The 24,230-nt window shown below is 53.8% G+C and overlaps 5 protein-coding genes across 5 annotated transcripts; 2 read left to right on the forward strand and 3 right to left on the reverse strand.

Moving 5' to 3' along the window:
* Window positions 1-177: 177 nt before the first annotated feature.
* On the reverse strand, window positions 178-2,980 carry MRS44_001979 (uncharacterized protein; the record flags this gene model as incomplete). Its single annotated transcript, XM_046282886.2, has 3 exons — window positions 178-381; window positions 429-2,738; window positions 2,849-2,980. 3 exons carry the CDS (start codon window positions 2,978-2,980, stop codon window positions 178-180), a joined length of 2,646 nt encoding a protein of 881 aa, XP_046124850.1.
* Window positions 2,981-3,287: 307 nt separating this feature from the next.
* Window positions 3,288-5,064, reverse strand: MRS44_001980 (uncharacterized protein; the record flags this gene model as incomplete). The annotated part of the gene is made up of 4 exons (XM_065623903.1): window positions 3,288-3,976; window positions 4,139-4,204; window positions 4,369-4,485; window positions 4,848-5,064. The coding sequence occupies 4 exons, from the start codon at window positions 5,062-5,064 to the stop codon at window positions 3,288-3,290; spliced, it is 1,089 nt and encodes a 362-aa protein (XP_065480314.1).
* A 1,055-nt stretch (window positions 5,065-6,119) lies between these two features.
* MRS44_001981 (uncharacterized protein) lies at window positions 6,120-7,184 on the reverse strand (the record flags this gene model as incomplete). The annotated part of the gene is made up of 2 exons (XM_046277863.2): window positions 6,120-6,246; window positions 6,295-7,184. 2 exons carry the CDS (start codon window positions 7,182-7,184, stop codon window positions 6,120-6,122), a joined length of 1,017 nt encoding a protein of 338 aa, XP_046124851.2.
* A 771-nt stretch (window positions 7,185-7,955) lies between these two features.
* MRS44_001982 (uncharacterized protein) lies at window positions 7,956-9,683 on the forward strand (the record flags this gene model as incomplete). The annotated part of the gene is made up of 4 exons (XM_046271754.2): window positions 7,956-8,031; window positions 8,091-8,450; window positions 8,508-8,958; window positions 9,005-9,683. 4 exons carry the CDS (start codon window positions 7,956-7,958, stop codon window positions 9,681-9,683), a joined length of 1,566 nt encoding a protein of 521 aa, XP_046124852.1.
* A 1,001-nt stretch (window positions 9,684-10,684) lies between these two features.
* On the forward strand, window positions 10,685-11,143 carry MRS44_001983 (uncharacterized protein; the record flags this gene model as incomplete). The annotated part of the gene is made up of 1 exon (XM_046274304.2): window positions 10,685-11,143. The coding sequence occupies one exon, from the start codon at window positions 10,685-10,687 to the stop codon at window positions 11,141-11,143; it is 459 nt and encodes a 152-aa protein (XP_046124853.2).
* Between the last annotated feature and the right edge of the window lie 13,087 nt (window positions 11,144-24,230).

The following is a 24,230-nucleotide window of genomic DNA, read 5'->3' on the forward strand; positions in this document are numbered from 1 at the left end:
ATAATGTCATAAGACAGTCTATATCTGTCACTCAGCGCAACTGGGGTATACGAGTTTAACCAGGAGATCCGAAAAAATGCCCATAATACAAAAAGCACGCTCAAAAACATCAAAACCACTTGCTCAAAAATCATCAAATCATGTCAAGACCCCGTGAGAGTCTAGAGGTGAGAGAGTCTAGTGAAAGTCTCCCACCCGAGGACCAAAGTACTCGCCCGGCTTCAGCTGCTGAAGAGGGCAAGCATCATCCTCGCATCCCACGTAGTTGATGGTGTTGCCCCACCACTTCAGCTCAGTGCCCTCGAGCTGAAGGGCGAAGAAGATGACGATTCCGGCAATGGCGATGCCGCAGGACCATGCTGCAGAGAGCACAAAGTTGTACTAAAAGGTTAGCATAGTTCAGTGTGAAAGTAGAGAGTTTGACTTACTTTGGACCACAAGCCGAGGTATCTTGACTTGAGGTAAATCCAGGAAAAGTACGCAATAGGCACCGAAGGCCAGACATACGACATGTTGTACGGAGCCCACACAATGCCTCCGTACATGATGGCCACGGGGTGGATCTGTCGAGTCCAAGTCCAGTTGGGGAACTTCTTGTTCAACAGCCAGACAGCCAACACGACGACGACTCCCAGAGGGAAACCGATAAGCACCTCCGTGTACAGACCGTTCTGGCCAAAGATCTTCTTAGGGCCAACAGTACCCCAGAGGACTGAGGCGGTAAAGAAGGTGTTGACACTGGGGCAAGACATCTTCCAGCGAGCGTCCTCGGTACAGACATCTGGGATCTGGGTCATCTGGAAGTTGAGGACACCAACGCACACGAAAGTACTGATAAAGGTGGCCACGATCTGGGCAAAGAAGGTGTGTCGTGGAGGGATCTTGACATAGTGAGCAAGCTTGAGATCGTTGGAGAACATGACGGCGTGGGCGCAGGTGACGTAGCCGAACGACTTGAAGTAGTTCATGGCCAGAGCATTGCCCTCGACAAAGGAACCTCCAATAAACTCGGCGAGCACAGTCAATGTCACCTCGATACCCGTCATGGCCTTGATGATGCCGACAGGAATGACAAAGACGAGGCAAAGAGCAAGACCGTAGAAGATGACACCAGGCGACGTGTGAGTATCCCAGCCAGCGATGCCCGAAATACCAAAGGCCATGGCGCAGACAAGGCACACCATATACCACCATTCAGGTACCTCACGGTAGGCCTTCATGAGACGAGTGTGCACATCGAGGTCGTGGATCTCGTCGTTTCCGGTCGACTTCTTCTTCCTCATGCTGTTGAAAAGACCCTTGAATCCAGTCACAATCTCACGACGGTGAAAGAGGATGGCATAGGTCAGCGTCGAAGTGTAGATGCCAAAGAAGAAGATGTAGATGACCACGTTGCCGGCACCCAAAAACGGGGGCGAGTAGTCCTCATACTTTTCAGCATCAAACAGACCACGGTCATTGATGGCACGAGTGACATTGTACAAGTCACCAAAGCGATCGAAAACACGGTTGCTGTTGATGGGGAGGAAGCCAGTGTTGTAGATGTTGCTGTACCACAGACCCAACACAACCCACATGGAGATGAAGGCACCAACAAAGCGGTTGAATGTGCTGAAGAAGGGAACCATTAAAGGATCGGCCGAGTCCCACAACAGGACATTCCAGTCCCAAGTGGGGAAAGGGTTGATGCCAAGGCCATTGTTGAAACCAGTGATGGTGCTGAGATCGCGGTTGGTGGGGTCGATCCAGGTCATCCAGCTGAAGTTGGAGAGCGACGTCCAGAGGTAGTTGGGCAACCAGAACCAGATGAACATGGCGCCAAACATGACATAGAAGAACTTGATTCGCGAGACTCGCCAGATCTTGGCAAAGGGGCCTTGGACCGGGCTGTTGTTATCAGTGTGGAAGGCCGAGTTCAGCGCAATAGTAACCAGCGACGCGGGCCACACGCAGTAAGAGGGGTACACCAAGAAACGACGGCAGACACCAGCCATTCCGTAACCAATAAAGTTGGTGCTGAGTGCGATCAGAATCTGGTAGGCGAAGTGGGAGGCGTATGGCTGGTTAAAGTATTGTGGCAGATACTGCACCCAGATGATGAGGTTGGTATACGGGGTGTTGTATGCGACGTTGGCCATGATGGTGATGAGCATATGCTCCTTCTTGGAGAAGGGGCCTGGGTTGAGAGAATGACGAACACCAAGGAACGTAAATCCAAGATCAGGAAGCCATCTCTCACAACCCTTGCCAATGGGATACGACAGAAGCTGGGCAACGTTGGCCATGATACGGATCGCAGGTTGACGAATATCGAAGAGCTGATTGGTGAATGCGAGGAGCACCGAAAATGTGAGACCGATGGCCCAGCTGCGGATCGTAGAGCAGGGAATCGAGGTGTCATCCTTGTTCTCAACCACGGCTCGGACTTCAGCATACGGGCTGTTGTTGGTGATGAGGGCAGCCTCCAGCTTCATCTCTTGTACCAGGTTCTCGTGCTTTTCGGGTTGCGTAAAGAGTTCGTCGTTCTCGAGGAAGGCCTTGATCTTTTGGATAACTGTCAGAGGAAAGTTGGGATCCTTTTCGTGGATACGGTAGACACGGCCCATGATGTCGCGGACATCTTCGAGGGTGTACTTGGAAGCGAGCTCGCGAGCCTCGAGCAGGTCATCCTCGGTGACGTGAAGGTCCTGCTCGGCAGCATGGTAGTCGCGCATGTCATCTTGGTCGTAGGAGAAGGACTGTTCAAATGCACGGGTTAATTCAGCTGGTCTGCGGTAGCGAGAGGTATGAGGAGCGCCGAGGCAGCAGGGGTCAGGCGATCCAGAAAGTCTAGGTCGGGGTTCATTACCTCATTGTACTCGGAGGATGAATCGGCAATAACTTGTTCTTGATATTGTTCTTGGTACTGCTGCTGGGGATTGCGGTCGTCGGGGACCTCTGACACCCCACCGGTGGAAACCCTCTTCTCGTTGTCCGCCATGGCCAAGGGCCGGATGAAAGGTTCTAGGTCTAGTCCTCCAGGGTTACGAAGCCGCAGTTTGCGCTGTCACTCTATATCTCTCGAGGGGTGTGACGCGTGGAGCCGGCGACGCAAGGGCGGCGATGACGATTCGGGACGCTTCAATCGAGGGAACAGGGTCGGCCTATAAAGTCAAACTAGAGAGGTTGATGATTGCCAAATGACTAGCGAATCGATGGAAATTCGCGACAGATACGAGCGAGGTTGTCTGTGGGTGAGACTCGGGTTGGTGGAGCGAGTGCTTGCGAACAGCAACGTCGCGATGGCTTCAGAGTGGCAAAGAGGAGTATCGTCGAGATGAACCGGCGACGATGTCGATGCTGTTGATGGGAAAAGAATGAAACAACACGAATGCCGGTGATGGGGGGAAACAGGCGTCTTTGAGTTGCTGCGTCCAGACAGGTTGTAGCGTGAGTCTCGTCGGGTCTAGAGTGTCCACGAAAGGACAGGCGGCCGACAGGCGGATCTTGGTCGGCTCGCGGCACTCGTGGCGCTGGGTTCCAGTGCGGTGTCGTGTATGTATCGCGGATGCTGGCTGCCGTGTTCGCGTGGTGATGGGAATGCGTGCGTATGCAGGCGGGCAGACAGAGCAAGGCACGACGAGTCGAGTCGAGTCGTTGGGAGGAATCGGAGCCCGGCAAAGAGATGGAGTCTTGGTACTGGACTGGAGGAGTTGGAGGTCGGCCGGTTGAGGGAGAAATGACGGGATGCGCAAGGAACCCGGCAAGAGAGCGCGCGTGGAAGCGGCCAGGGGCCCAGTTTCGCTGGCTGCAGGTATCTCACGCACTGGCTGGCCGGTACGTACGTAGGCTGGCTGGCTGGCTAGACTGAGACTGGGGGAGCGATGGAAGGGTGGAGAGTGAGCGAGAGCCTGGTCTGGTCTGTTCGGCCTTGGAGAAGAACAAGAAGTGGCGGCGGCGGCCAGGAGGAGATTTTCGGTGGAGACGGGGGACACGCCTTGAGTGGCTGAGAGCAGGGCCTTTTGGGGGGTTCACTGGTTCTTTGGGGGAAAGACGCTGGAGGGAAAGTGCAGGCTCGGAACTAGGGAGCCGTAGCTGCCTCTTTGCGAGCGAGTGAGCGCAGCGTCAGAGGGAAGGAGCGGCAAAGACGGCTTCTTACGAGGCTTGGTCTTGGTGCTGAGGGGTGGCTTGTCTCCCCGGGTCCCCTCCAAATCTGGTTCAAAATCTGGAAGATCAGGTTCAAAGTTTCAAGCCGGCATGTGCCTGAGTTTTACTCTAATCGAGTCCAAATTGAATTGATGAATTGATTCGTATCTTTTCTTGTCGTGCAACAGGCGGCGTACGCATCCCCTCAAGAGAGTAGAGAGGCCTTGGCAGTGTGCGACACACCAGGACGGCACTCGGCAAGAGAGCCCAGCCCAGCGACAGGGTACGTATCTCTCTCATCAAGACCTGAGACTTTCAGGTTCCATGCGACGCGGGAGAATGAGGTACGTGTGTCAATGGCTGCGAATGAGGCGGTAGGAATCAGTCACTGCTCCTGGTTGGCCTCGCAAGTTTTCTTGGCCCTTGAAAGACGGGGACTGGTGGGACGGACGGGGGGCGGGATGGATTTGGCTTGATGGAAGGGGGATGAGATGGGGCCGGCCACTCCGTGATGGCCTACTACAGAAGGTGGAAGCAAGGCAATTCGACTGCGCCTCAACATTGGGGGAGATATTTCTAAGCCAGTTGTATCTCGTTGCAAAAGCGTCAATTCAAAGATTGATAACGTCTCGAAATCTTCATCTCTTTTTGTCGTGAATCAACATCAACTCAGCAGCTTCACCATCTGAACTCAGGTAGCATCGCAAAAAAAAGGTACGTACCCCTACTCGGAACAAACGGCACGGATAACGGCGTGATCGTCTCGGCGCTGCGCTGTTCACGATCCAATCTCATATGGTGGTGAGATTGGAGCTGAGGGCAGAACCTTTTCTGTTCCATAGCGAAATCCCACGGGCATGGCCGAATACCCGGCTTGACCTGACCGGATGCAGTAGGATCATATCCAATACGGTGATTGCGTGGATGCTGAATCATCATGGCTCCTCTCTTCTAGAAGTTCAAACCCAGCCTTGCGCGGTTTACCGGCATACCGGACTTGTTCAAGATGCCGTCCACGTCAGCCCATCGACTCGTACTGTAGCATTTGCGAAACGCAATGTCGGCCGCCTTTGAAGCTATTCGCACTAATCCACCACATCAATGTAATTCCCCCTGCCCAGGCTCCCCCCCGTGCATCAGTGTCAAGCAGCCAAGTTGCCAAGCAAAGGTGACAAGCTAAGGGTTTGTCTTGGCCCGTGGAGTAGCGAACGGCATTGACCTTCTGTGAGCCTCAAACTCGATGACAGTTGTGTGTAAGCGTAGAATGGTGCAGACCGCCGCTGTCGTCACTTGTGTCGTGAATGTGCCGTGTTGCCAGAAGTACTTGGCACACAAAGTATCCCTACCACAGTGCCTTGCTTGGGCAAGCAGTAAGCAACTGGACAGATCTTGAGGCGCCAACCGAGACAGCTCGAGCATAGAGGGCCCACCAGAGCAGCTCGTGTCCAATGTCCTCCGCTGCAAATATAAGCTTGACTTGTACTACCACCTTCAACAAACAACAAGCGATCATGGTGTAGTGGTTAGCATTAGCGCCTTCCAAGCGCTAGAGTCGGGTTCGATTCCCGATGGTCGCACTCATCCGATTTCAATTCTTTTGCCATTCTGAAGCATTTATTTTTGCGTTGAAACGTCATGGTTTATCTTTTTGTCCATGTTGAAATGTCTGTCGCATGTTTTGCTGGTATGATTCATCGTTAACTTCCTTTCCTGAGCCCTAGGGTGCCTTTAGGGTCGCCTTCCAAAACAGGCAAAAGAGGGCATCGGGCAAGGATCCATGTCAGCTTACCCTACAAGAACATGCCTCGACGACTATTCATCTTGTCCATCAGTTGATCTCTATTGGCAGATAGATAATACGAATCCTTGGCAGTATAGTCCGTATTCGAATTCGATCTATGTATAAAGTGGAATTAATTAAGTACAGTGCAGCTCCCATTTACACAATCCATCCCTCAGCATTAACAGTCCTAATCGTCAGATCGCTCCATTCTTCACTTCTTCTCTGACAACGAGTTCAGAATCCCATTAATATCAACAAATGAAAGCATCTCAAGAGTCTCATCCCATATCCGACCAGCAAGTTCTAGACCGTAATCCTCATACACCGCCTTGGTATAACTGGAACCGTTAGTGTCTGCCATCCAACCATAGCTGAAGAACACTTACTGAAAGATCTTCCAGTCCATGACATAGGACCCGTGGGTTTCCTTGCCCTTCACAATAGCCGCATCTATAAACGTGCTCGCGCCCTGCTCTAGGGACCGTGCGATGATCCACTTGGCAAACCAGGCGATGGTGCGTACGATAAAATTGGCGTTTCGCTGTAGATCTGTGCTCCTGACCAACCCCGGATCCACGAGGTTGACGATAACGTCTTCTGGCTTGACACGCTCCGCTAGCTTGAGGATCCAGAAGTGTGCGAGGGCCTTGGAGTACCAGTACGTGCTCGCTGGTGAGAACTTGGACTCGTCATCGTACCACGCTAGCGCCGGCTCGTCTTTTGGGTCCGGCACCTTGACCATCAGAGATGTTCCAGAGTTGACGATGGTGAGACGGCCTGGCTTTCCCGCCGGTGCCTTTTTCTTGAGGGTGGGCAGGAGGAGTGTGGCGAGGAGGACGGTTGAGAGGTAGTTGACCTGGAACGTGGACTCGTGGCCCTCGGGGCTCCTGGTGAAGGCCATGTTTTGAGTGCCTGCGTTGAGAATGGCAAAGTCGATTCGATCCAGAGTTTCGCACTTTTTGGCAAACGCCTGGACGCTCTCGTGTGAGAGCATGTCGACCTGCCACACATCGATCTTGGCTTTGGGGAACTTGCTTCGGAGCTTGGCTGCTGCAGCCTCGCCCTTGGAGACTGTGCGGACTGCGATTACAAGGTGACTGAGGTTGAGGGCCAGCACGGCCTCGGCTGCAGCGAATCCAAGACCGACATTGGCGCCGGTGATGATGCCAGTGCCGTTGGCGAGAGAGGTTTCCTTGGGAGGCCAGACAGGCTTGGTGAACTGAGATTGGAAGAAGCGGTAGGAGTCTGGCTTGAGTTCGAGGGACTTGGGAGGCATTGTGATGAGGTTATTGTGTTCTTGGAGTTGAAATGCTAGAAGAGGCGTCTGTTGACTGATGACTGTAGAATGATGTGTCTGTTCATCTTCAAAACGACTACACTTGCACCCCCCTTTTATAACACTTTACAAACATCAGATGGCTTGGTCGGTTACGCAGCGAAACAGGTCCAAGTCCAAAACGGAAAGCAATCGAGACCTGTTGACGCCATCCATTCTGGCGGTGCAGCCTGCTCGTTAAGTGTGACGATTGCTCAGCTGCTTTGACTGACAGCCCTTTCGGGCAATCAATGAATGCCGAGACATGGAGTTGAGGCTCGGAATCAAGGGGTTATGCTGTGTATTTTCGGTTGGGAGAAGGGACTGCCTTATCTCCGAACCACGGGATTGATGCGCAGGCTGGAGTTTGATCAGAGAGGCTGTGGTCGGGAAAGAGTGAAACACCGAGATGTTCTGCCAAAATAAAGGGGACACTGTAGTCATAATACTGAGCCAAGGTTACAGGCCTTATTTCGACTACATCGCATCAATTCAGCCCTGCTGGGCACCATCACGGATCTAACCCGAACAGGAAAACAATCGTGTCTTGGCACCCGTGGGGAACTCCGGATATCGTCACCAACGCAGCTCCACCATGCATCGACTGTTGTCCGTTTGGAGTTAACAATCTCAAGTTCCTTTTCTCTTCCTCTCACACTTTTTTACGCCGTCTCCGAGACCATCATACGTCAGAACAGAACCAAAACTAGGACCGACGACGCGCTGGCCAATATGCTTGAGCCCCTCTTTACCACTCCGGACCCTCAGCTCCCCGTCCGGCAGAAGGCACGGGCTAGGAAGACGGCGCGTATGCTTAACCTGACCTCATCCGGGATTTTTTTTTTCACTCATCCTGATACGCTGTAGCGAAAAAGTTCGAGTTCATCTCCTCTGATCCTGCGGGCAAACCTGCCCCCGAGACCCGCAAGTTCATCCGCAGCCATGTGATGCGCGGCAAGAATACCAAGCGTCGCGGGGCTTCTAGAGATGTCGTGCTGGTGAACCCTGAGGTTCAGCAGGATGAGGCTCGGAGAGATGGGAAGTCCGGTCGCCCGGATATAGGCATGGATGTGTCCCGACTCCCAGACTACTACCGAGATCACCTCCAGTACAGAGCGTGGGTTGAGTCGCCGTCTCTGATAGCTCGTATGTTGTCACCTCCAGACTTGACTCTTTTCAACTTTGCGACTCCACTCGACAGGAACTCGCTGTATCTCGTATACAGGTGTAAGCTTACCGTATCTACCTACTCACACATACTGAAAGTCACCTAACACTTCCTAGTCCTTACCACCATCAAGGACACTCTCTATCCGGTAGAATGGTGTTTTGAACCCGACCGCACAAAGGTCTGCTGGTTCCGCTGGCTTCTTCAAGATGCCACCTATCTCCACTCGGTGCTCTTCATGGTCAGCGCGTTCCAGGACCTCTTTGACATGCGAACGACACAAGGCCGCAAGAGTTACGAGAATGGCTGGGGCATATCGTTTTCCTCACAAACAAGGAGTCGTCTTCGGCAGACCATCCAGCTGCTCCAGGACAAGATTGACGACAAGGATAAGCAGGTCGAGGATGTCACTGCGGCTGTGGTGATCCAGCTGGCTGTCATGGCGGACGCCATGGAGGATGTCGATGCGTTTGAAGCTCACTCGAACGGCCTGCGGAATATCGTCAGATTGAGAGGTGGGCTGGAAGCATTCAACGACAACCGTCAGTTGCAGATAAAGTTGTGCCGGTAAGTGTCATTCGGCATCATACTTGACAAGTACTCACGACGGTAGGGTCGATCTCGGCTGGTCCATCAGGAATGGCTGCAAACCCGAGCTCTACAGAGGTACACCGACTTGGCATCCACTACTCGAGACGATTCACGGCATCTCCGCACCGGCCCATCTTCAGACGACGACCTTGGCACTGCTGAGCATGATGGATTCCTGGGACTACAAGCTCAAGAGCGCTTTCAAAGATCTTCGAGACTTTTCCGCCTTGGCCAACCAGCTCATCCCCGCTCGTCGAAAGCTGGAGCCTGAAATATTCCAAGAGATTATGTTGTCGGTTCAGTATCGATTACTCGTCCTTGAATACTCGCTAGATGAACATCCCCTCCGAGAGGCTATCCGTCTGGGTCTCTTGGCCTACGAGTCCACCATCTTTCTACAAATCCAAGGCGTCAAGCTCAAATCAGACTTGTTCACCTCACAGCTACGCGAAGCCATCGAAGCCATTCCCGTCGAAGGAGAAGCCATCGCCAACGTCAAGCTGTGGCTGCTCCTCATCGGCTCAATGGTCATATTTGATAGCAAGGCGCCCTGGCTGGCGCAGTCGATTCAAAGTCTGACGGGTCGGCAGACATGGTCCCAGGTTCGGAAGCGCGTCAAAGAGGTCATGTGGATTGACATTATTCACGATCTTGCCGGGAGCGAGGCTTTTGAGGCTACTCAGGCGGGACGTGTGCTGTGAGCAGGCAGCGTCTGGGCTTGTACAATGGGACACGTCATTATTGATGCGGAAGGAGACAAAGAAGTGTCCAATATCGACATCTAGCGTGTTCTAGCGTGTGTTGGCTTTACGTCCCCCATCGAAAGCCTTCATCTCAGCAGCACCGCCGGTTGACAACAGGAAACAGCCCCATACCGCGTCAAAGGATCTGATGCAGACCTTGCCGTGCGCTTCATGCGGTCGCCCGCAATTCCTAGACAAGCATACCAACAGATACGTCAGTTCCTCTGAACAACAAAGACCAGTTGCAAGGCTCTTGTTGCCTGGCGGTTCTGCAGCCGGCTCAGGCTACCAGCAAGAAATCTGAACGGAACTGCGCGAAGCAGAATCGCATGACCTGGTCGGATGACTGGTCGATTTTCTTCCTTGTTGATGAACAAAGGAAGCCAACCAGCCCCCTCTGGAAACTGGGACGGGACTACCCAGGTTTTATGGCAACTAAAGCCCAGCCAGCATAACGACAAACCATCTCTATCACTTCTCATATATGCCCTGTCGTTCTCCTGGAGCTATCCCACCGGTTAGCTTGCTGGATGCTTCAGACCTTCTGCATAGTTCTTTGTTGTCGAGCTGCCTAGCGGTTCCAGAACTGTCACACACGTCAATACTGCTTTCCCAACCTTGGCTCTCGCCTAAGCTTATCCAACTCGCATGGTTAGTTTCGTGCAAGCTGCCGTATCTCCTTTGCGGTGAAGCCCTGGACAAAGGAACAAGGGGAGTTTCATGATAAGGTCTGGCTGTCGTCAAAGGGCATGGTGAGAGGCACATTACAGCATGAGAGTCTGGCTGTTCCGGAAAGACACAAATACGAGAGTTTTCCATCGCCATTTAGAATCCCTTCCCACTCCTTAAAGCGAGCATCTGGCACCTGCTGTCGCCCATCTTGAGCATATACCCCATCAAGCATCACTTCTTGGGCCATCGCCACTACACACAGTCAAGGCATCACCACCATTCTCATCATGTCCGACACAACCCCTCAAACCAACACTCCTAACAAGGAGTCCTCCCCCAACGAGCGCCTCTACACCACCGCAACCCCAATCCGCTTCGCGCCCCGCGGCACAGGCGGAAATGTCGTCATGCTTGACCCCCGCAACGTTCAACAGTGGCAGCTCGACGCCTACGAGACTCGCCTCGACGAGACGGCCTCCCAGATGGCCAAGTACAAGGACCGCGTCCAGGAGCTCGAGTCCCTCGTTGAAGAATCTGCCAGCAACAAGGCTGGAGATCAGACTGCGCTGCGTGGTGAGCTTGACATGTTGAGGGAGGAGCTTGGCAAGATGATGAGTGCGCAGCAGCAGGCTCAGGCAAAGAAGAAGGGGGGTTGGTTTCCTTGGAAGACTTCTATGGTCATTGTTTTGGCTGGAGCGATTTACTTTTCTCGATACGCTGGATACGTTGAGGAGAGCGTCTTCTGAACTTACGAGACTGTGGCATGATGGCTGCCTGGGTGTTAGACTACACGATCACGGTCATGGATAGATGGACTATGGAGGAAGATTGGATCAACTTTGTCACTCCTTTTGATGAGAGCGAATTCGAGATTATGTGGTAGACTAGACTGCAGTAAACGACAACTACCTTGTGTTATTGACCACTCCCACAACCTTTTTTCTTAACCTCAATGACGTCTCCAAAAGAGGGCATCAGTACCACAACCCACAAGTTTCCTCAGCCTTTGTGTCCTCGGCCCTTGAGCCATCAAGCGAAATGCTATGCTTAGTCGACGTCCCCCCAACTCTACCGGCACTTGGCTTCAAGGTTACAGCTATGGTAGACAGCAGCACAGGCCCAAATAGTCTCAATCATGCGCGAAGCTAGTATAACTGCCGGTGTAAACTAGTCAGTCAAACTAACTCACGGCTCCAGTTCTATCCCTTGAGTTCCACATATTCAGTCTCAGCTCAGTCGCGAACTTGACACTGTGACCCCTTTGTTTTTCACATCCACATATTAAAGTTGGAGCTAGGATGAAGCGTGTTTTGGATATTCACATCGATAGTCATAAAGTTTCCCATGCTCAACATGCCATGCTAATGTTATCTACGTTCCTCTGCCGCACGGGAAATACATCCCTTTGTTTTTATCATGTGGGGAGCTGAAGTCTCCCACGGCCATTCCTCGCTTATTCTGGGGAATTCAAAGTTAGCTCGTGAGAAGTCATGTGTCCAAACACTAGAAGTGAAGCTGCATACCAAGCTCGCGGGAACCCACCATGTGGGATAAGAGAAGGAAAGGAATGTGTTATGGTTTGCTTAACTCCTGAGTCCCCGGTTATTGTGGACCGAGAAATTAAGAGAAATCGGTATTTCGGTGTTCAACCGTTATCCTCTCTCGGTATGTGGGCATGCCTTTTTGCAACGGCGTCGTCATGGACCCGGCTATGAACAGCTCAAAAGGGCAGGTGTGTTTCTAGCTGCCCCTAGACAAGGCAGGGCATTTTATACATTTCAGAGACACTTCCTGGGACTAATGCAAGAGTACGAGGGCGGAACTGAGAGAACAATCGGGGAGTTCCAGCCGAACATGAGCCAAGCACGAAGCCCTCACGTATCTAGATCCTGGAATCTCAGCTACCCTAGGTCAACAACCGACCTCATCTCGAGCTTAGCAAGTCCGAATCCCCGCCAGCAGTCAGTTATTATAGGAATGCTATGTATGGTCGGCTAACTCAATGGAATTCTAGTGAATCTGGTGGTCTGATGGTTGGCCGACAGGAAGTTGCCCGCCTCTCTCCTTAAGCCCAACACCGAAACAGAGCATTGGTTTCACCATCACCACAACACAACTTCTCCCGTACGATATAGGCAGTGAAAGTGAGTGGCAACCCTAGCAACGTCATACCAGAGGCAGGTGTGTAACCACTCATGCTCCAACTCTTTGCGTTGTAACAACTGCCGACCAGCCTTGCTAACCTAAACCCACCAGCATAACACAGCCCATCACCAAGCAAGGAATGTGCCATCCAGATCGGCATTTGGTCTGCCGCAAAAAGCCTGATATTAGAACGGTTTGTAATACACCGCATATGAGAATCTTGGAAAATAGAAGACTTGCGTAACCCACCCCCTCATCAGTCCACCGCGGTACCGACAGTATGGAACAAACGGGCCGTTTACCACGTATACAATTTTTCTTCTGCAGGTTCCATTTCTGGGATGTTCCCTCTATGAGCATTGAAAGTAATGCCCTAATTCTGCTCGTTGCCCCGAGGCACAGTGAAACGTGCATGGTCGCTTTCACAGAGGGTGTGCTGCAACTTCTTTCCTGCAGCACATCATGACTTCCACTACTACTTCGGCTACACACTTGTTAAGATTGTTCCATCCCGCGGTTAGATGCTAAAGAACCACAGCCCTACCGGCTGCATCGGTCTCTGCAGCGGCCCTATCTCCTACCCGGGCCTTCCGGATACTACTCCTGGCGGACTCCCACATGGATCTTGCTCGCCTCTGTCATTGTTCTTCTCGGGCTGAAGTCTTGATTGGGAAAGCATCTCATAAAACAGCTCTGATCAAGCTCTTTCATGCCTCGGCATGATACTCTCCAGGTATGACGTCCCCTTCCTTGCCCCGTGCTTTTCTTTACCGCCCCTCGTCTGAAACTCCCATGATCGATGCCCTCCGCAGGTTGGAGTCTCCTGTCCCTGGTCACGGCTTCGGTTTCCAGAACGAGTAGTGGGGTGCGAGATGGACGAGCCCCCCAACGCAGGGTTGCATTGCTCTATCCAGCCCAGAGGGAAACACGGTCGGAGATTATTCCAACGGTGAAGCAATGGACCGCGCACGCACACATATCTGGTTAAAGGTCAAACCCTCTGCAACGTATCATGGGTAGGAAGCAAGGTGGAGCTTCTTGGGTCTCTCTTCATTCCCGAATGCCGCGGTTGCGGGAGACGGCACTTCATGGAGACACACGATGGGGACCCAACGCTAGTCCAGGAACCGAGAGCGGAACCCTTTTCGCAAACCCCTGGGAAACTCAATAAAAGAGGAGCCCGAGCGAAACGTCAAGGTCGGAGTTGACGACGTAATGAGGCCCGACTCGGGATGCATCAACTACTTTGGCAGGTTGCTCCGTTCTAGAAGGTTTCCGTGGCATGATGGAGCTCAGTCTCACGAGCCATGCTCGCCCCTCCCTCTCTGTTGGTTGACTCGTAGACCACAGTTCAAACGGGCGTTAATTGCGTAGTTCTGTGTCGATGTCGACAGGGGCATCATCTGACGGTGCCGTGCGTGCCTTGTGCTTGCGTGTGTGTGTGTGGTCCCCAGAACCTGGGCTATTGAATCTCGGGCCCCATTCAAAAGGTCCCTCTCCGATCAATTATTGAGCCCCAATACGGTATGCTGCGGGGTTTTCCCTCTGTAGAGGATATGAGAGAGAAGTCGACACGGAGTACGGAGTAAGACGTATAAGCAAAAAGTTGGATGATGCCAAGGATGTCACTCCTCCGTATTCCGTACGGACACGGAGCAACATTGCACCAACTTGAGAGACACAACTTGAGCTGTCACTTTCACCTTTACCAGCAACATTCTAGCTTCGTCCTCCCCAAGAGGCCGGGAACCGCTAGATCGAGGCCTGGGCCTTGTGGGTGCATCCCGCTAGCAAGCAGCCTTCGTCTGGCACGGCTGCGACGGGTACGGGAACGGGGGACGGAACGAGCGAACGAACGGAACATGGCATGTTCGTCCCATTATTTTTCTTTCAACTGCAATCGAGTGGAACCTCAAAGTTTCCAAAATCCAATATTTTGGTCAAGGGCAGTGACGACGACGATATGAAAAAAACTCTTTTGCCCACAACCCGCCCCTTGTAAGTACTTGACACTATTGGCATTGGCATCCAGAGGAAGAAAAACGCCATTACGCGGAAGACAAGGGCCAGAGCGGAATTGGGGCCGGGAGACACTCAGACCAGTACAGTGCCAAGGAAGACCCGGTACAATAGCTGAATCAAACACAAGCCGCGGCTCTTTGCATGTGATCGCCCAGGCATTGTAATGCCGAGCAGTGAATGAGATGAAAAAGCCGTCATTGTAATGGAGAGAGGCAAGGATGCTCGGTGAGTGATCCGCATAAGCACCGAGGTGACGCCCTCATGAGTTTCATGCGAGAGCGAGAAAAACCAGAGGGAATTTGGAGAAAGAAAACCAAAAAGAGGTCTCCAAAAAGAGTTATTGGTCAAAAACCGCTCGGTATCGCTCTCCCTCCCTGCAGGGATTGAGATGGATGGGATTGCGTGTCCAGGGCTGAACCACGCACGCCACCCCCTGGTCCTCTATCTCTTGCCTTAAGAGGAATCCTTCGGGAATCTTTCTAGAAGCTTACCGGAATAGGGGGTGGGCGTGTGTTTGTTTCTCTGCTGCGCCCCTCTCCCTGTTAAAATGGAGCCAAGCCAGCCTGCCATCAGGAATCAGGATCCCTTCCATGGCAGCATCCTTCTGTGTATGGGTAACTGAAATGGGCGGCCGACCTGGGTTATAGCTTCATAGTCAATACAACGGCGGTCAAGTCTCCAATACCACGACGGTCGACGATAAATAACCGCGGCCGAGAAACAGAAAAGGTATGCAAATGTAGGCACCGTAGCACTCTATACGGAGTACATGATGTCTGTGTGCGTCCAACAAGAGACACTTACAAAGCATCTCTCGGCCGATCTTGGCCTTAACGCCGTTTCAGACCCAAAGGTCTTGCGTGTCTGTCCCTCCCGACCACGGCAGGGCAAAATGGAATGGAATGGTCGGCACTTTGCAGGACAGGACAGGAATTGCGACAGCCCTACGATGGACGGCCATCCTCTGCCGAGATGGATCGAGTCATTCTAGGCGTCAAACTCTTTTTTACTTCGCTTTCGTAACATGGCCTGTCTTGTCGCTCTCTCACGCGGGGTTTCTAATTAATCTGCGACGCAGACCTGCGGCACAGGCTCTGGGTGCCCGGCCCTGTCAAACTTGTCAGTGAGCCACGTTGGAGGAGGGCTGGCAAAGCTTAATACCCTCCTAGCCTCTCTCGCTTGAGATCCTTCTGCGTCGTCGTGGGGGTTGGTTGGGTTGGACAACGGTGAGTCGGCAGCATCGGTTAACAGGAAACAAAAGGTGAACAAGGGAGGGTAGCAAAGCGGCACAGTACACAGCCTGTGTTGGTGTTGGTGTTGTTGGCCTTGTAGTGTCTGTCTGTCGCTGATGTTGTGCTGCTGTTGGTCTTGATTCCTCAAGGAAGATCCGTGTTTCAAAATACGATATCTCGCTGCAGCCCAATTTCTCTGATGCCATACAAGACATGACACTGGTGGTTTGTCCACGAATCGCACAACTTGCGTGTGTGGCAGCCAACAGAACAAGCCCAACAGCTTTTTTTTGCCTTTCCCCTCTCTCGCTCTCGGTCTCTGTTATACCGCTCAGCGACCACAGCGTTGGACAGCTTCAATCTCTGTGAGACATGCCCGCCCTGCACTTCGCCAAAGCCGACGTCGCTGGTTGGCTCGGCGGGCAACATCCCAGCTCTTTGCTTTTGTGCGAGCCGAGCGCCCCAGCCGTACCCGTCGCCCTTCCCTTCTTCCTCTGTGACAGGACGCTTTCAAGTCCAAAGAAGAAATGCCTCCCCCATTGCACGGTCTTGTTCAGGTGAGGCGAGCAAGCCACGCTGTCAGCCCTTTACCTCACATCTTCAAGATCCAGCTGGCCAAGGTTGACGACTGATCAATCAATCGCAGCTGGGCGTTGATCAGGTGAACTGTGACCCTGCCATCGGTAAAATTGATCAAGTTCAGCTCTTCTCCAGTGCGGAATTAATGCCCAAAAACAACAATGTCACCTTGGTTCACTGACAAGTCGACGATGGCATCAACCCCACAAAACTCCCCAAGCTTCTGCAAGCCACCAGCTTTTCAGCTCAGCTCGAGACACCTCGCTTGGCTGATTGGGTCGACATGATTCGCCAGATCCCCCTAGGCGAACCATGTGGTGGGCTCGTGTGACGTCTAGGGCCGTTGTGCAGACATCTGCCTTTCTTTCTGTCTCTGTTTTTCCCATTCTTTTGTCTCTCTTGTCCATCTCTTTCCGTCAAAAGGGGGCTCTTGGCGGGCGCCATGCCCAGACTGCCGGGCAAGACCTGGGCAATTACCTTTTTGCTGTCCCCGGCCGGCTGTCAAGGATTGCGTAGGCCTCCTACAGCTCCAGCTGGAGCCTCTGCCCTGTCCCACCATCAAACGCAGGGGTGCGAGATGCTGCCGAGGCTTGTGGAGTTTATCAGAGGTCTTTGTCGACGGGGATCTTGCATCTTGTCTATCGCGAGACATAGGGCTGTAGTGCCCCCCGCCGAAATCTCCTCGATACGGGCCCCGGGAAGAATGCCAAAGGGGGCCCAGGCCTTGGCCGTATTCTCTCCACTCGCCCTCCACTGTCTCCCTATTGCAACCTGGCTACAGGGCAGGGACAGGTCCGCTTACTGTACGGAGTACGGTACGGTACGCTCCAGCCAAGCATCACGCACAGGCTCCCCGGCGTGATTCCCTCGTAAGTATGCTAAAGTAGTCGATAGCGGGAGCTTGGCTGTACCGCTATTCCGCATTTACTGTGCCACACAGGCCACGACGACTGACTGGCAAATCGCCTCTCTGGTGGCATGGATATGCCTTTTTGTTTCTCAGAGGCAATCTCGATTCGCAACCCCGTGATATCCGTCGCATTGACTCGCTCTCGGATAGACTCTTCGGATAGTAGGGCGGTGATACCCAGTTGCAGATCTGTTGTGGATTCCATGAGCCTCGAGTCAAGACGTGCAATCAATCGCCCCGTGTAAACAAATGGCGGTAAGATATTATCTCAGACCGAGTCGAAATAGGCCAAGTCCTAGGGGCGTGCCCAACTCTTGGTCGGCCGCGAAGCATAGTCGTAACCTGGAGCCTCAGCCACTGTTGACCAAGCTTGCTTCCGCGCATAGTAAATCATCCAGTAAGCTTGAATCAGCGCATGTCCCAAGCCTCATGATCAAACAAGAACGGTCCAGCCCGAAGTCGACCTCTCTTGATGTCTCAGCTGCTCCGGCAAGCTCCATGTGTCCGCCCACCTCCCGTGATGGCGTCGAGTTGCCCTCAAGGCGTCCAGTCGCAACCAGATGACCCAGCGCCAACTTGAGCAGGTTTTCAACGACTATCGATTAGGGCGTCCGCAGACGCGTGGTTCGAAATGCTTCTTGAGCCCGGACCAGCCAACGCTTGGCCACATCCCGTCTCGAGCCCAAGATTGGTCACCGACGGCATTTCAAATCTCCAAGCCCACTTTTCCCTCAATAGTGGTTGTCGACATTCCTCCAACGCATCGTGCCTCCTACGTATGACCAGTTTCTGATTCTGGGTTGACTGGACACAATGCGCCGTTGACTTGCCCGCTAGGGAGAAGCATGTCAGTGGTATGACCATGGCTACCCCTGAAGCCATTGCCTTGTCGATCTGGTGGCTGAGTGACATCGGAGGTAACGGAGGGCTAGATCTTGACGGAAGAAACACGCAATCTCGCAGTCGTATTCGAGAGCTTGCCAGGGAAGTTGAGGTGGCTACTCGTTCAGAATAGAAACAACTCGAGTTGCCGCTGCACTCGAGGTTGGATAGACAATACGGCGACAGTGGCAGACGGGGTTAAGCGATGATCATTGCCGTTCTAGGCCTTCAGCCGTCGGCCACAACCTGTCAAGCTTTCCCGATCCACTCGACGTTGCATTGCCACGGAATATCCGGGACGACGTTGCGTTCTGTGAGCAGCTCTGAGATCTGATTTTTCAAGCAGCATTTGCCAAGAGCCCTCTCATATCCAATCCCATATCGCTGGGCTTCATGTTTTTGCCTTGGAACATGCACGCGCCCTTGTCTGTCTGTGCCTGCTGATGATGGTGGCGCGCCTCTCCCGTATCCCGCAACTGCTAGCCCGTGGTGCGTGCCGACTGGTTGGAATTGGGCAGCCCTAGAAGGCTGTGTTCCAGGGAGGCGAGCGAGGCTCCAGACCAGGTACGGGGCCGAAGCGCTTCGGTTGCTCGTGATGCTCACAGACCGTCATGGAGTTGAGATCACGACCCCTTGGTGGCCTCCAGGAGACCTAGCGGCTCCTCAGCCCCGTGTTTGCAAAGAGTCCCAGCGGCTCCGGGAGCCTCTGCAGCCTCTGAGGGTATGGGAATGACAGGGCCCCTCGTCAGCCTGTGTCTGAACCTCGGCAACCCCACCACCCAATTTCCATGATTGCCACTAGACTTGGCTCAAAGGAGTCAATATCCCGTCTACTATCCATCAGGGAACCGGCTGTATGGGCCAGGACAAAGAACTAATGCCGCTCGCCGTTCCAGGAAACCAGACCGAACCTGATTGCCAGTGAGGCCTTGATGAGATGTCAACAATCCCGGATATCGGGGGGCCACGGCCGAGAGGTGAAACCGGGCGAACTGACTGCGCCGAGCCAGCTAGCATGAGTATTATTGGATCTTTTGAGAGATGTTCGGATATTAGACAGACATTTGTCGAAATGCAAAAAGGGTCTGGCCCGGGGGGTTTTCGAAGGATTGGGATCTTGCATCTGTCAAATCCTCTTTTGGCCTCGCCTCGCAAGCATCCCATCCCTGGCACAGGGCCGTAGTGCTATGGGAGATCGACACGGAGAGCCGGTTAGAGAAATAAGGTGTTGCTGCGCCTCGCCAGTCGTCATCAGGTTTCAGGGATGCTCAATGAGAGCGTAATGTGCCGTGCATCGTAGCTCAGGCCTCGACGGTTGCAGCGTTGGCGGGTGTTTCGAGTGGATAGGGCGGCCGCACACGACAACCTGATTCATCCAGTCCCGCGCATCTTCTTGAAACTTGGTTTGGCCTCTCGGTGCTACCTTGCGCATCAGAAATGCCAAGTACCAGCGTTGAACCAAGGTGCTGACGCCTCGCATTAAGCCACAGCTCGGCAGTTGGCTAGAGTCCACCGACACGAGAGCTGCGTGGGTCAGTCCTGCCGGGATGCAGGATCGCCGACTTGATTCTGATACGTGCGAAAGTGTTGAGCCTTGTATTCGAAACGACTCTGCAAGGTGACCGTCGACGGTAGCTCACACCGCAGGGCAGGGCCTCAGTTGACCAGCGGCCGGCAGAGCACAGGGCTGAAGGATGAGGGTGTGTTTGATTGATTGATTCCAGTCTCTCCCACGCTTCAGTGGCTCCACCTGCCTGCCATGTCCCGATCATGCTAGAGCAGCAACGGTGCAGTTTCAAAGGGTTCAAAGACGTTGGCCAAAGTAACGGTAGTAGTAGCACTGGGGGGGTCCCAGTGAGACAAACAAGATTGAATCATGTCACGACATCCGGCATTCTCCGTCATCAAAAAAGCATTTTATGGGATGGGTTTGTTGAGACCGAGACCGACAATCCAAGAAACCTTGGTCTGTCGCTCCTTGTCGAAACCGAGTCATCAACCAGCATGGCCAACAGCCACCCCACCCTTGGCGGCCACTCATGTTGTTGGAGTCGCGCAACTGTCGTACGCATGGGGTCTTGGGTAGTGGATTCTCGACGAAGTTCCAAATCTGGCGGTTGAGTTTCTCTGGCGCCCGCGCGTCAGTGTCAAGTCAAGTCTGAGTCTGAGCCCGTGGCTACGGCCAGATCCATCACCAGAGGGCACCAAACGGCGAAGTGCCTGCTGGATTCGTACTCGAGTCCGTGGGGTCCTGGATGTTAGTAGCCACCCGTCGGCGAACTCTGGGCGCAGGATGCTCGTTCAGCGAGGGGGAATATCTCGAGGGAGGTGTTGACGTACTCGCTCGGGATGTGGATGGGAGTCGGGGAAGGGGGCAATTGGCCGCGTCAAGGGAAATGGCTGAGCATGCTGACGACGCTGGAGCATCCCTTGGGAACCAAAATAGTCATGGTTTGTAATGTTTGGCAGAGAATAGGTCATCATCACCAGTCGGCAGGGAGATTGATGGATGGATGATTCCGTAGAAGCATCCAAAGAAGCAGAAGCAGGTACGAACTGCCGAGTGCCTATCCCGGCTGCCCTGAGCGCACACCAAAAGAGCAGGTGTGGCGCAGCAGCCTTGTGTCCCGTTGCGACACCCCCCTCCTTCGGGGTCCCGGTCTTCCAAATTGCCGGGAGTGCTTGAACTTACACCATGGCTCGTCATCTTATTCCGCGATGGATGGTTGTTTAACTCCGCTAATGCTCGCCGGAGGTCTTTCATTTCCTGTGTCTTGTTGTCTTGTGGTCGAGTCCAGCTCTTGGGAGGGGGCTTGGAGCACTTGGCATGCTGGCCCCCCGGAGACGATCATCACCGGATCCGGGTTGGGCCAAGAGCCGAGCGTTTCTCCATGCCCCCGGTAAAGCCAAGTCAAGTCAGGCAATCTTGAATGCCCTTGCTTCAGCTTCATCTATCAATGTCGGACAACTTCCCCTTCTGTGCTCGTGATGCGGTCGTTCCCAGAAACCACCTGCATGCCGTGTTATCGGCTTCTCCAGCGGCGCCGCCTCCCCCGAGAGAAAAATCACGCCGCCGCACGTGTGGCTACCGGCCTGGACCAGCCAGTCGGCGCACCAAGCCAGCCCTAACACTCAAAAGAAGGGGTCCGTCCCGCCTGCGCTGCATTGGATGGGTGGATTGGATGGGATGGTAGGGCTGAGAGCCAATTTCGCGCCATCTCTGCGCTGAGACCCCGAGGCCCGAGGCCCCGTGGTGGGTGTGGCGCGTGTCCGGTGGGATGTGGCGCACCCGTGTATAAGGTGACGCGGTACTCGGGCTCCCCACCTCCCGAGGTCACTAGGACGGGAATGTCTCCAGCTGTGCTTGGCCAAGACACGACTCAGCGCAGAGACCCCCTGCGGAGCTGGCGTTGCTAACGCGGCGCTTGGGTGGAATGGTGAGCGATAGGGCTTAGCTGGCGGGTTCAGTGAAGGAGGTGCCCAGCGGAGTTTGCCGTATGCCGTTGATCGTGATGTTGGCTTGGTCATCATCTCCTAATCCCGTGCTAAACAAAGAAACACTTGCAGTCTGTAAGTCGCGACTCGGCTTGACCTGGACATACGAGATTCCAAGCAAGAATCTGACAACTTATGCAGGATGGTCATTCTGATCCACATGTTTCGAACCCTCTTTACAATCCATCGAATGCGATTCGCCTGCGCGCGACTGACCCAAGTCTAGGGATAGCGTCATTTTTGAGAACAGACGAACCGGACCCAGCACTAGGAACACCGACGAGCGGGAACTGGTCCAGAACCCGCAGCTGGCATTCAGACAATTCGTCTGCCATGACGATGCCCTCCCTCGAGGAATCGGACCAGCGCCGCAGATTGAAGGACATGGCTCCATCCTCAACACCACCTCAGCTGAGTCGAAAGAGCCGCCATCCTGCAGCAGTGACAGACCGTTGGCCCAGCCTTGAAGGGCTATCATAACCGCCTGCCTTTTCGGGTCTCTGCTGCACCCGACGGACTGGTTTCGCCCTCGTAGTCATGACCAAGATCAGGAGGAACCAAGCCGAAGTCGGTTCATCTTTTAGTGTCACAAGTGTCGATGCGCTTTCCGCTCGTTAGCCCGAGCCGGCCGGGTGCAGGGATCAGGCCATAACAACTAACACCAGGCCAGAGGGCGAGTGGGGGATGGAGCGGTGGGAGATGCCCTCTTGCTGCTCGGCGTTGGGTTGGTTCAAGCGGGAGAATGATGCTTGGGTTAGAATTGGTTTGGCCGGACTCTAGGCAGCCGAATTTGCACTCTATCTCCGGCACCGAGCCGGTTAATATGGCCGGATTCTTGCATCCTACATCCGGCACAACCGGATATTGGATGGAGGCTCTTGCGAGGTCAAACTCGTCTCTCTAAAATCAGTGAGAGGATTCAAGATATCTCGAAGGATCAAGGTGAACCGCCTAGTGTTCCTTGGCTGGTGAGGCAGGATTTCTGAACCCGCCCGTAAGCCTACCAACCAGAAGAAACAGAACCGTTTGGAATCCTCGCATCCTCTTTTGCAACCTCACCTCACTTTGACTTGTCGCATGTCGTCAGGCGATCCCTCATCAGAGATACGATCCAGGGGGTCCCGCCTTGTATCCCTGGAGATCCTGGTAGATCTCCCATCCCCATCGGCACGCGGGGTTCCTCCATAACCCTACGGACGCGACGCCTTCTGCATTCGAGTGCGTGAATGCGGTCCGAGTCTGTTTTGTGCGGTGGTGACAAATGCAAGAGACGCATAGTCAACTTGGCGTGGGATGATGCCCAGTGAAACCGAAACAGCGACATCCAATACTAGTCAAGCCTGCTCTGCCCTACTATGTACCTCTCTATTCTATGTTTGGCAGGTCGCAGGAGTTATGGGGCGAAACCCAGGAACATCATCTCCAGAAGCGCCGAGTCTTGTAGTGTAGTGTAGGTCAGTCATGATGATGATCATGATGATGATCATGATGATGATGATGGGATGGCAATTGCCGTTAGACAAGGAATGGTGCGCGAAATGTTGTCCGCTGAGCCTCGCCTTTGCGTGTCTCTGACCAGGCGTCGAAGCAGGCTGAGTTGAGAAGCCAAAGCTTCTTGGCATGGCGAGAGGCGTTGGGGGAGCTGAATTCCATTCCATTCGCCAAGAGCAAGGCAAGGTTTATTTTGTCAGCGCCGTTGCCTGTTGCCCGAGGTGCCCGATGAACCTGGAGGGTGAGCGAACTGGGCTGGGTTCGGGCTCCAGAGCTCCCCATCCCTTTGATTTGACTTGTGGCGCCGTGGGTAAGGGAAGGGAGGAGAGTCAGGCTACGGCCACGGCCACGAGGGGCATGACGAAGGCGGCATTCAAAAAGTTGCCGACTTGGGCCAAGAATGGAAGCGGGTCGAAAGCAAGGCGAACTTGACAGTTTCTGAAAGCCACGAGGCATTGGGCAGGCAAACATGGGCGGGTAGCGGTAGCGGGCATCACCAACTCCCGTGTTGCGTCTCGCATACATGCACACTACAGCAACGGACATACGTACTATCATGGATGGGCCGTAGGGCTTCATCCAAGGCTCTTCCCCGGAGCCTTACAGGATCCGCCCTGCCGATGGAGTCAAGGTCAACCACTGTGGGCTGCTGGGCAAACCCAGGAATAGCAGCGGGAGGCGGACGGAATGCGCATGAGGGCCAGTGAGGTTTGCAGGCGAAAGAAGGAGGATGGAAGCGACCAAAAGCATCCATCCAGGATCAGGGAAGAAGCTTGTTGTCGGGCGTTGGTTGTATCGAGAGCAGCAAGATGCAGCATCTCTCATGCAACCCCCTCGCACCCTCGGCCTTGTCACCAACCGTCAACATCCAGGAAAATAGAAACACAGACAGACAGAAAAAGGCAAAAAAAATGTGGAAAAAATTACCCGCCCGCCCAACGCAATGGGGACTGACAGACATGAAGGTTGCGTTGCGCCAACGGCGATCCGAAAAGGGTGCTCGCTGCGCAGTGCCGATTCGGTCGGAGTAGAAGGTGAGCGAGGGCTGACAGAGGCTGACGAGGGCTTGCTCAATCC

Source organism: Fusarium solani (assembly GCF_023522795.1).
Source record: "Fusarium solani strain SB1 chromosome Unknown bctg00000000, whole genome shotgun sequence".
In the NCBI taxonomy this organism is placed as follows: Eukaryota; Fungi; Ascomycota; class Sordariomycetes; order Hypocreales; family Nectriaceae; genus Fusarium; species Fusarium solani.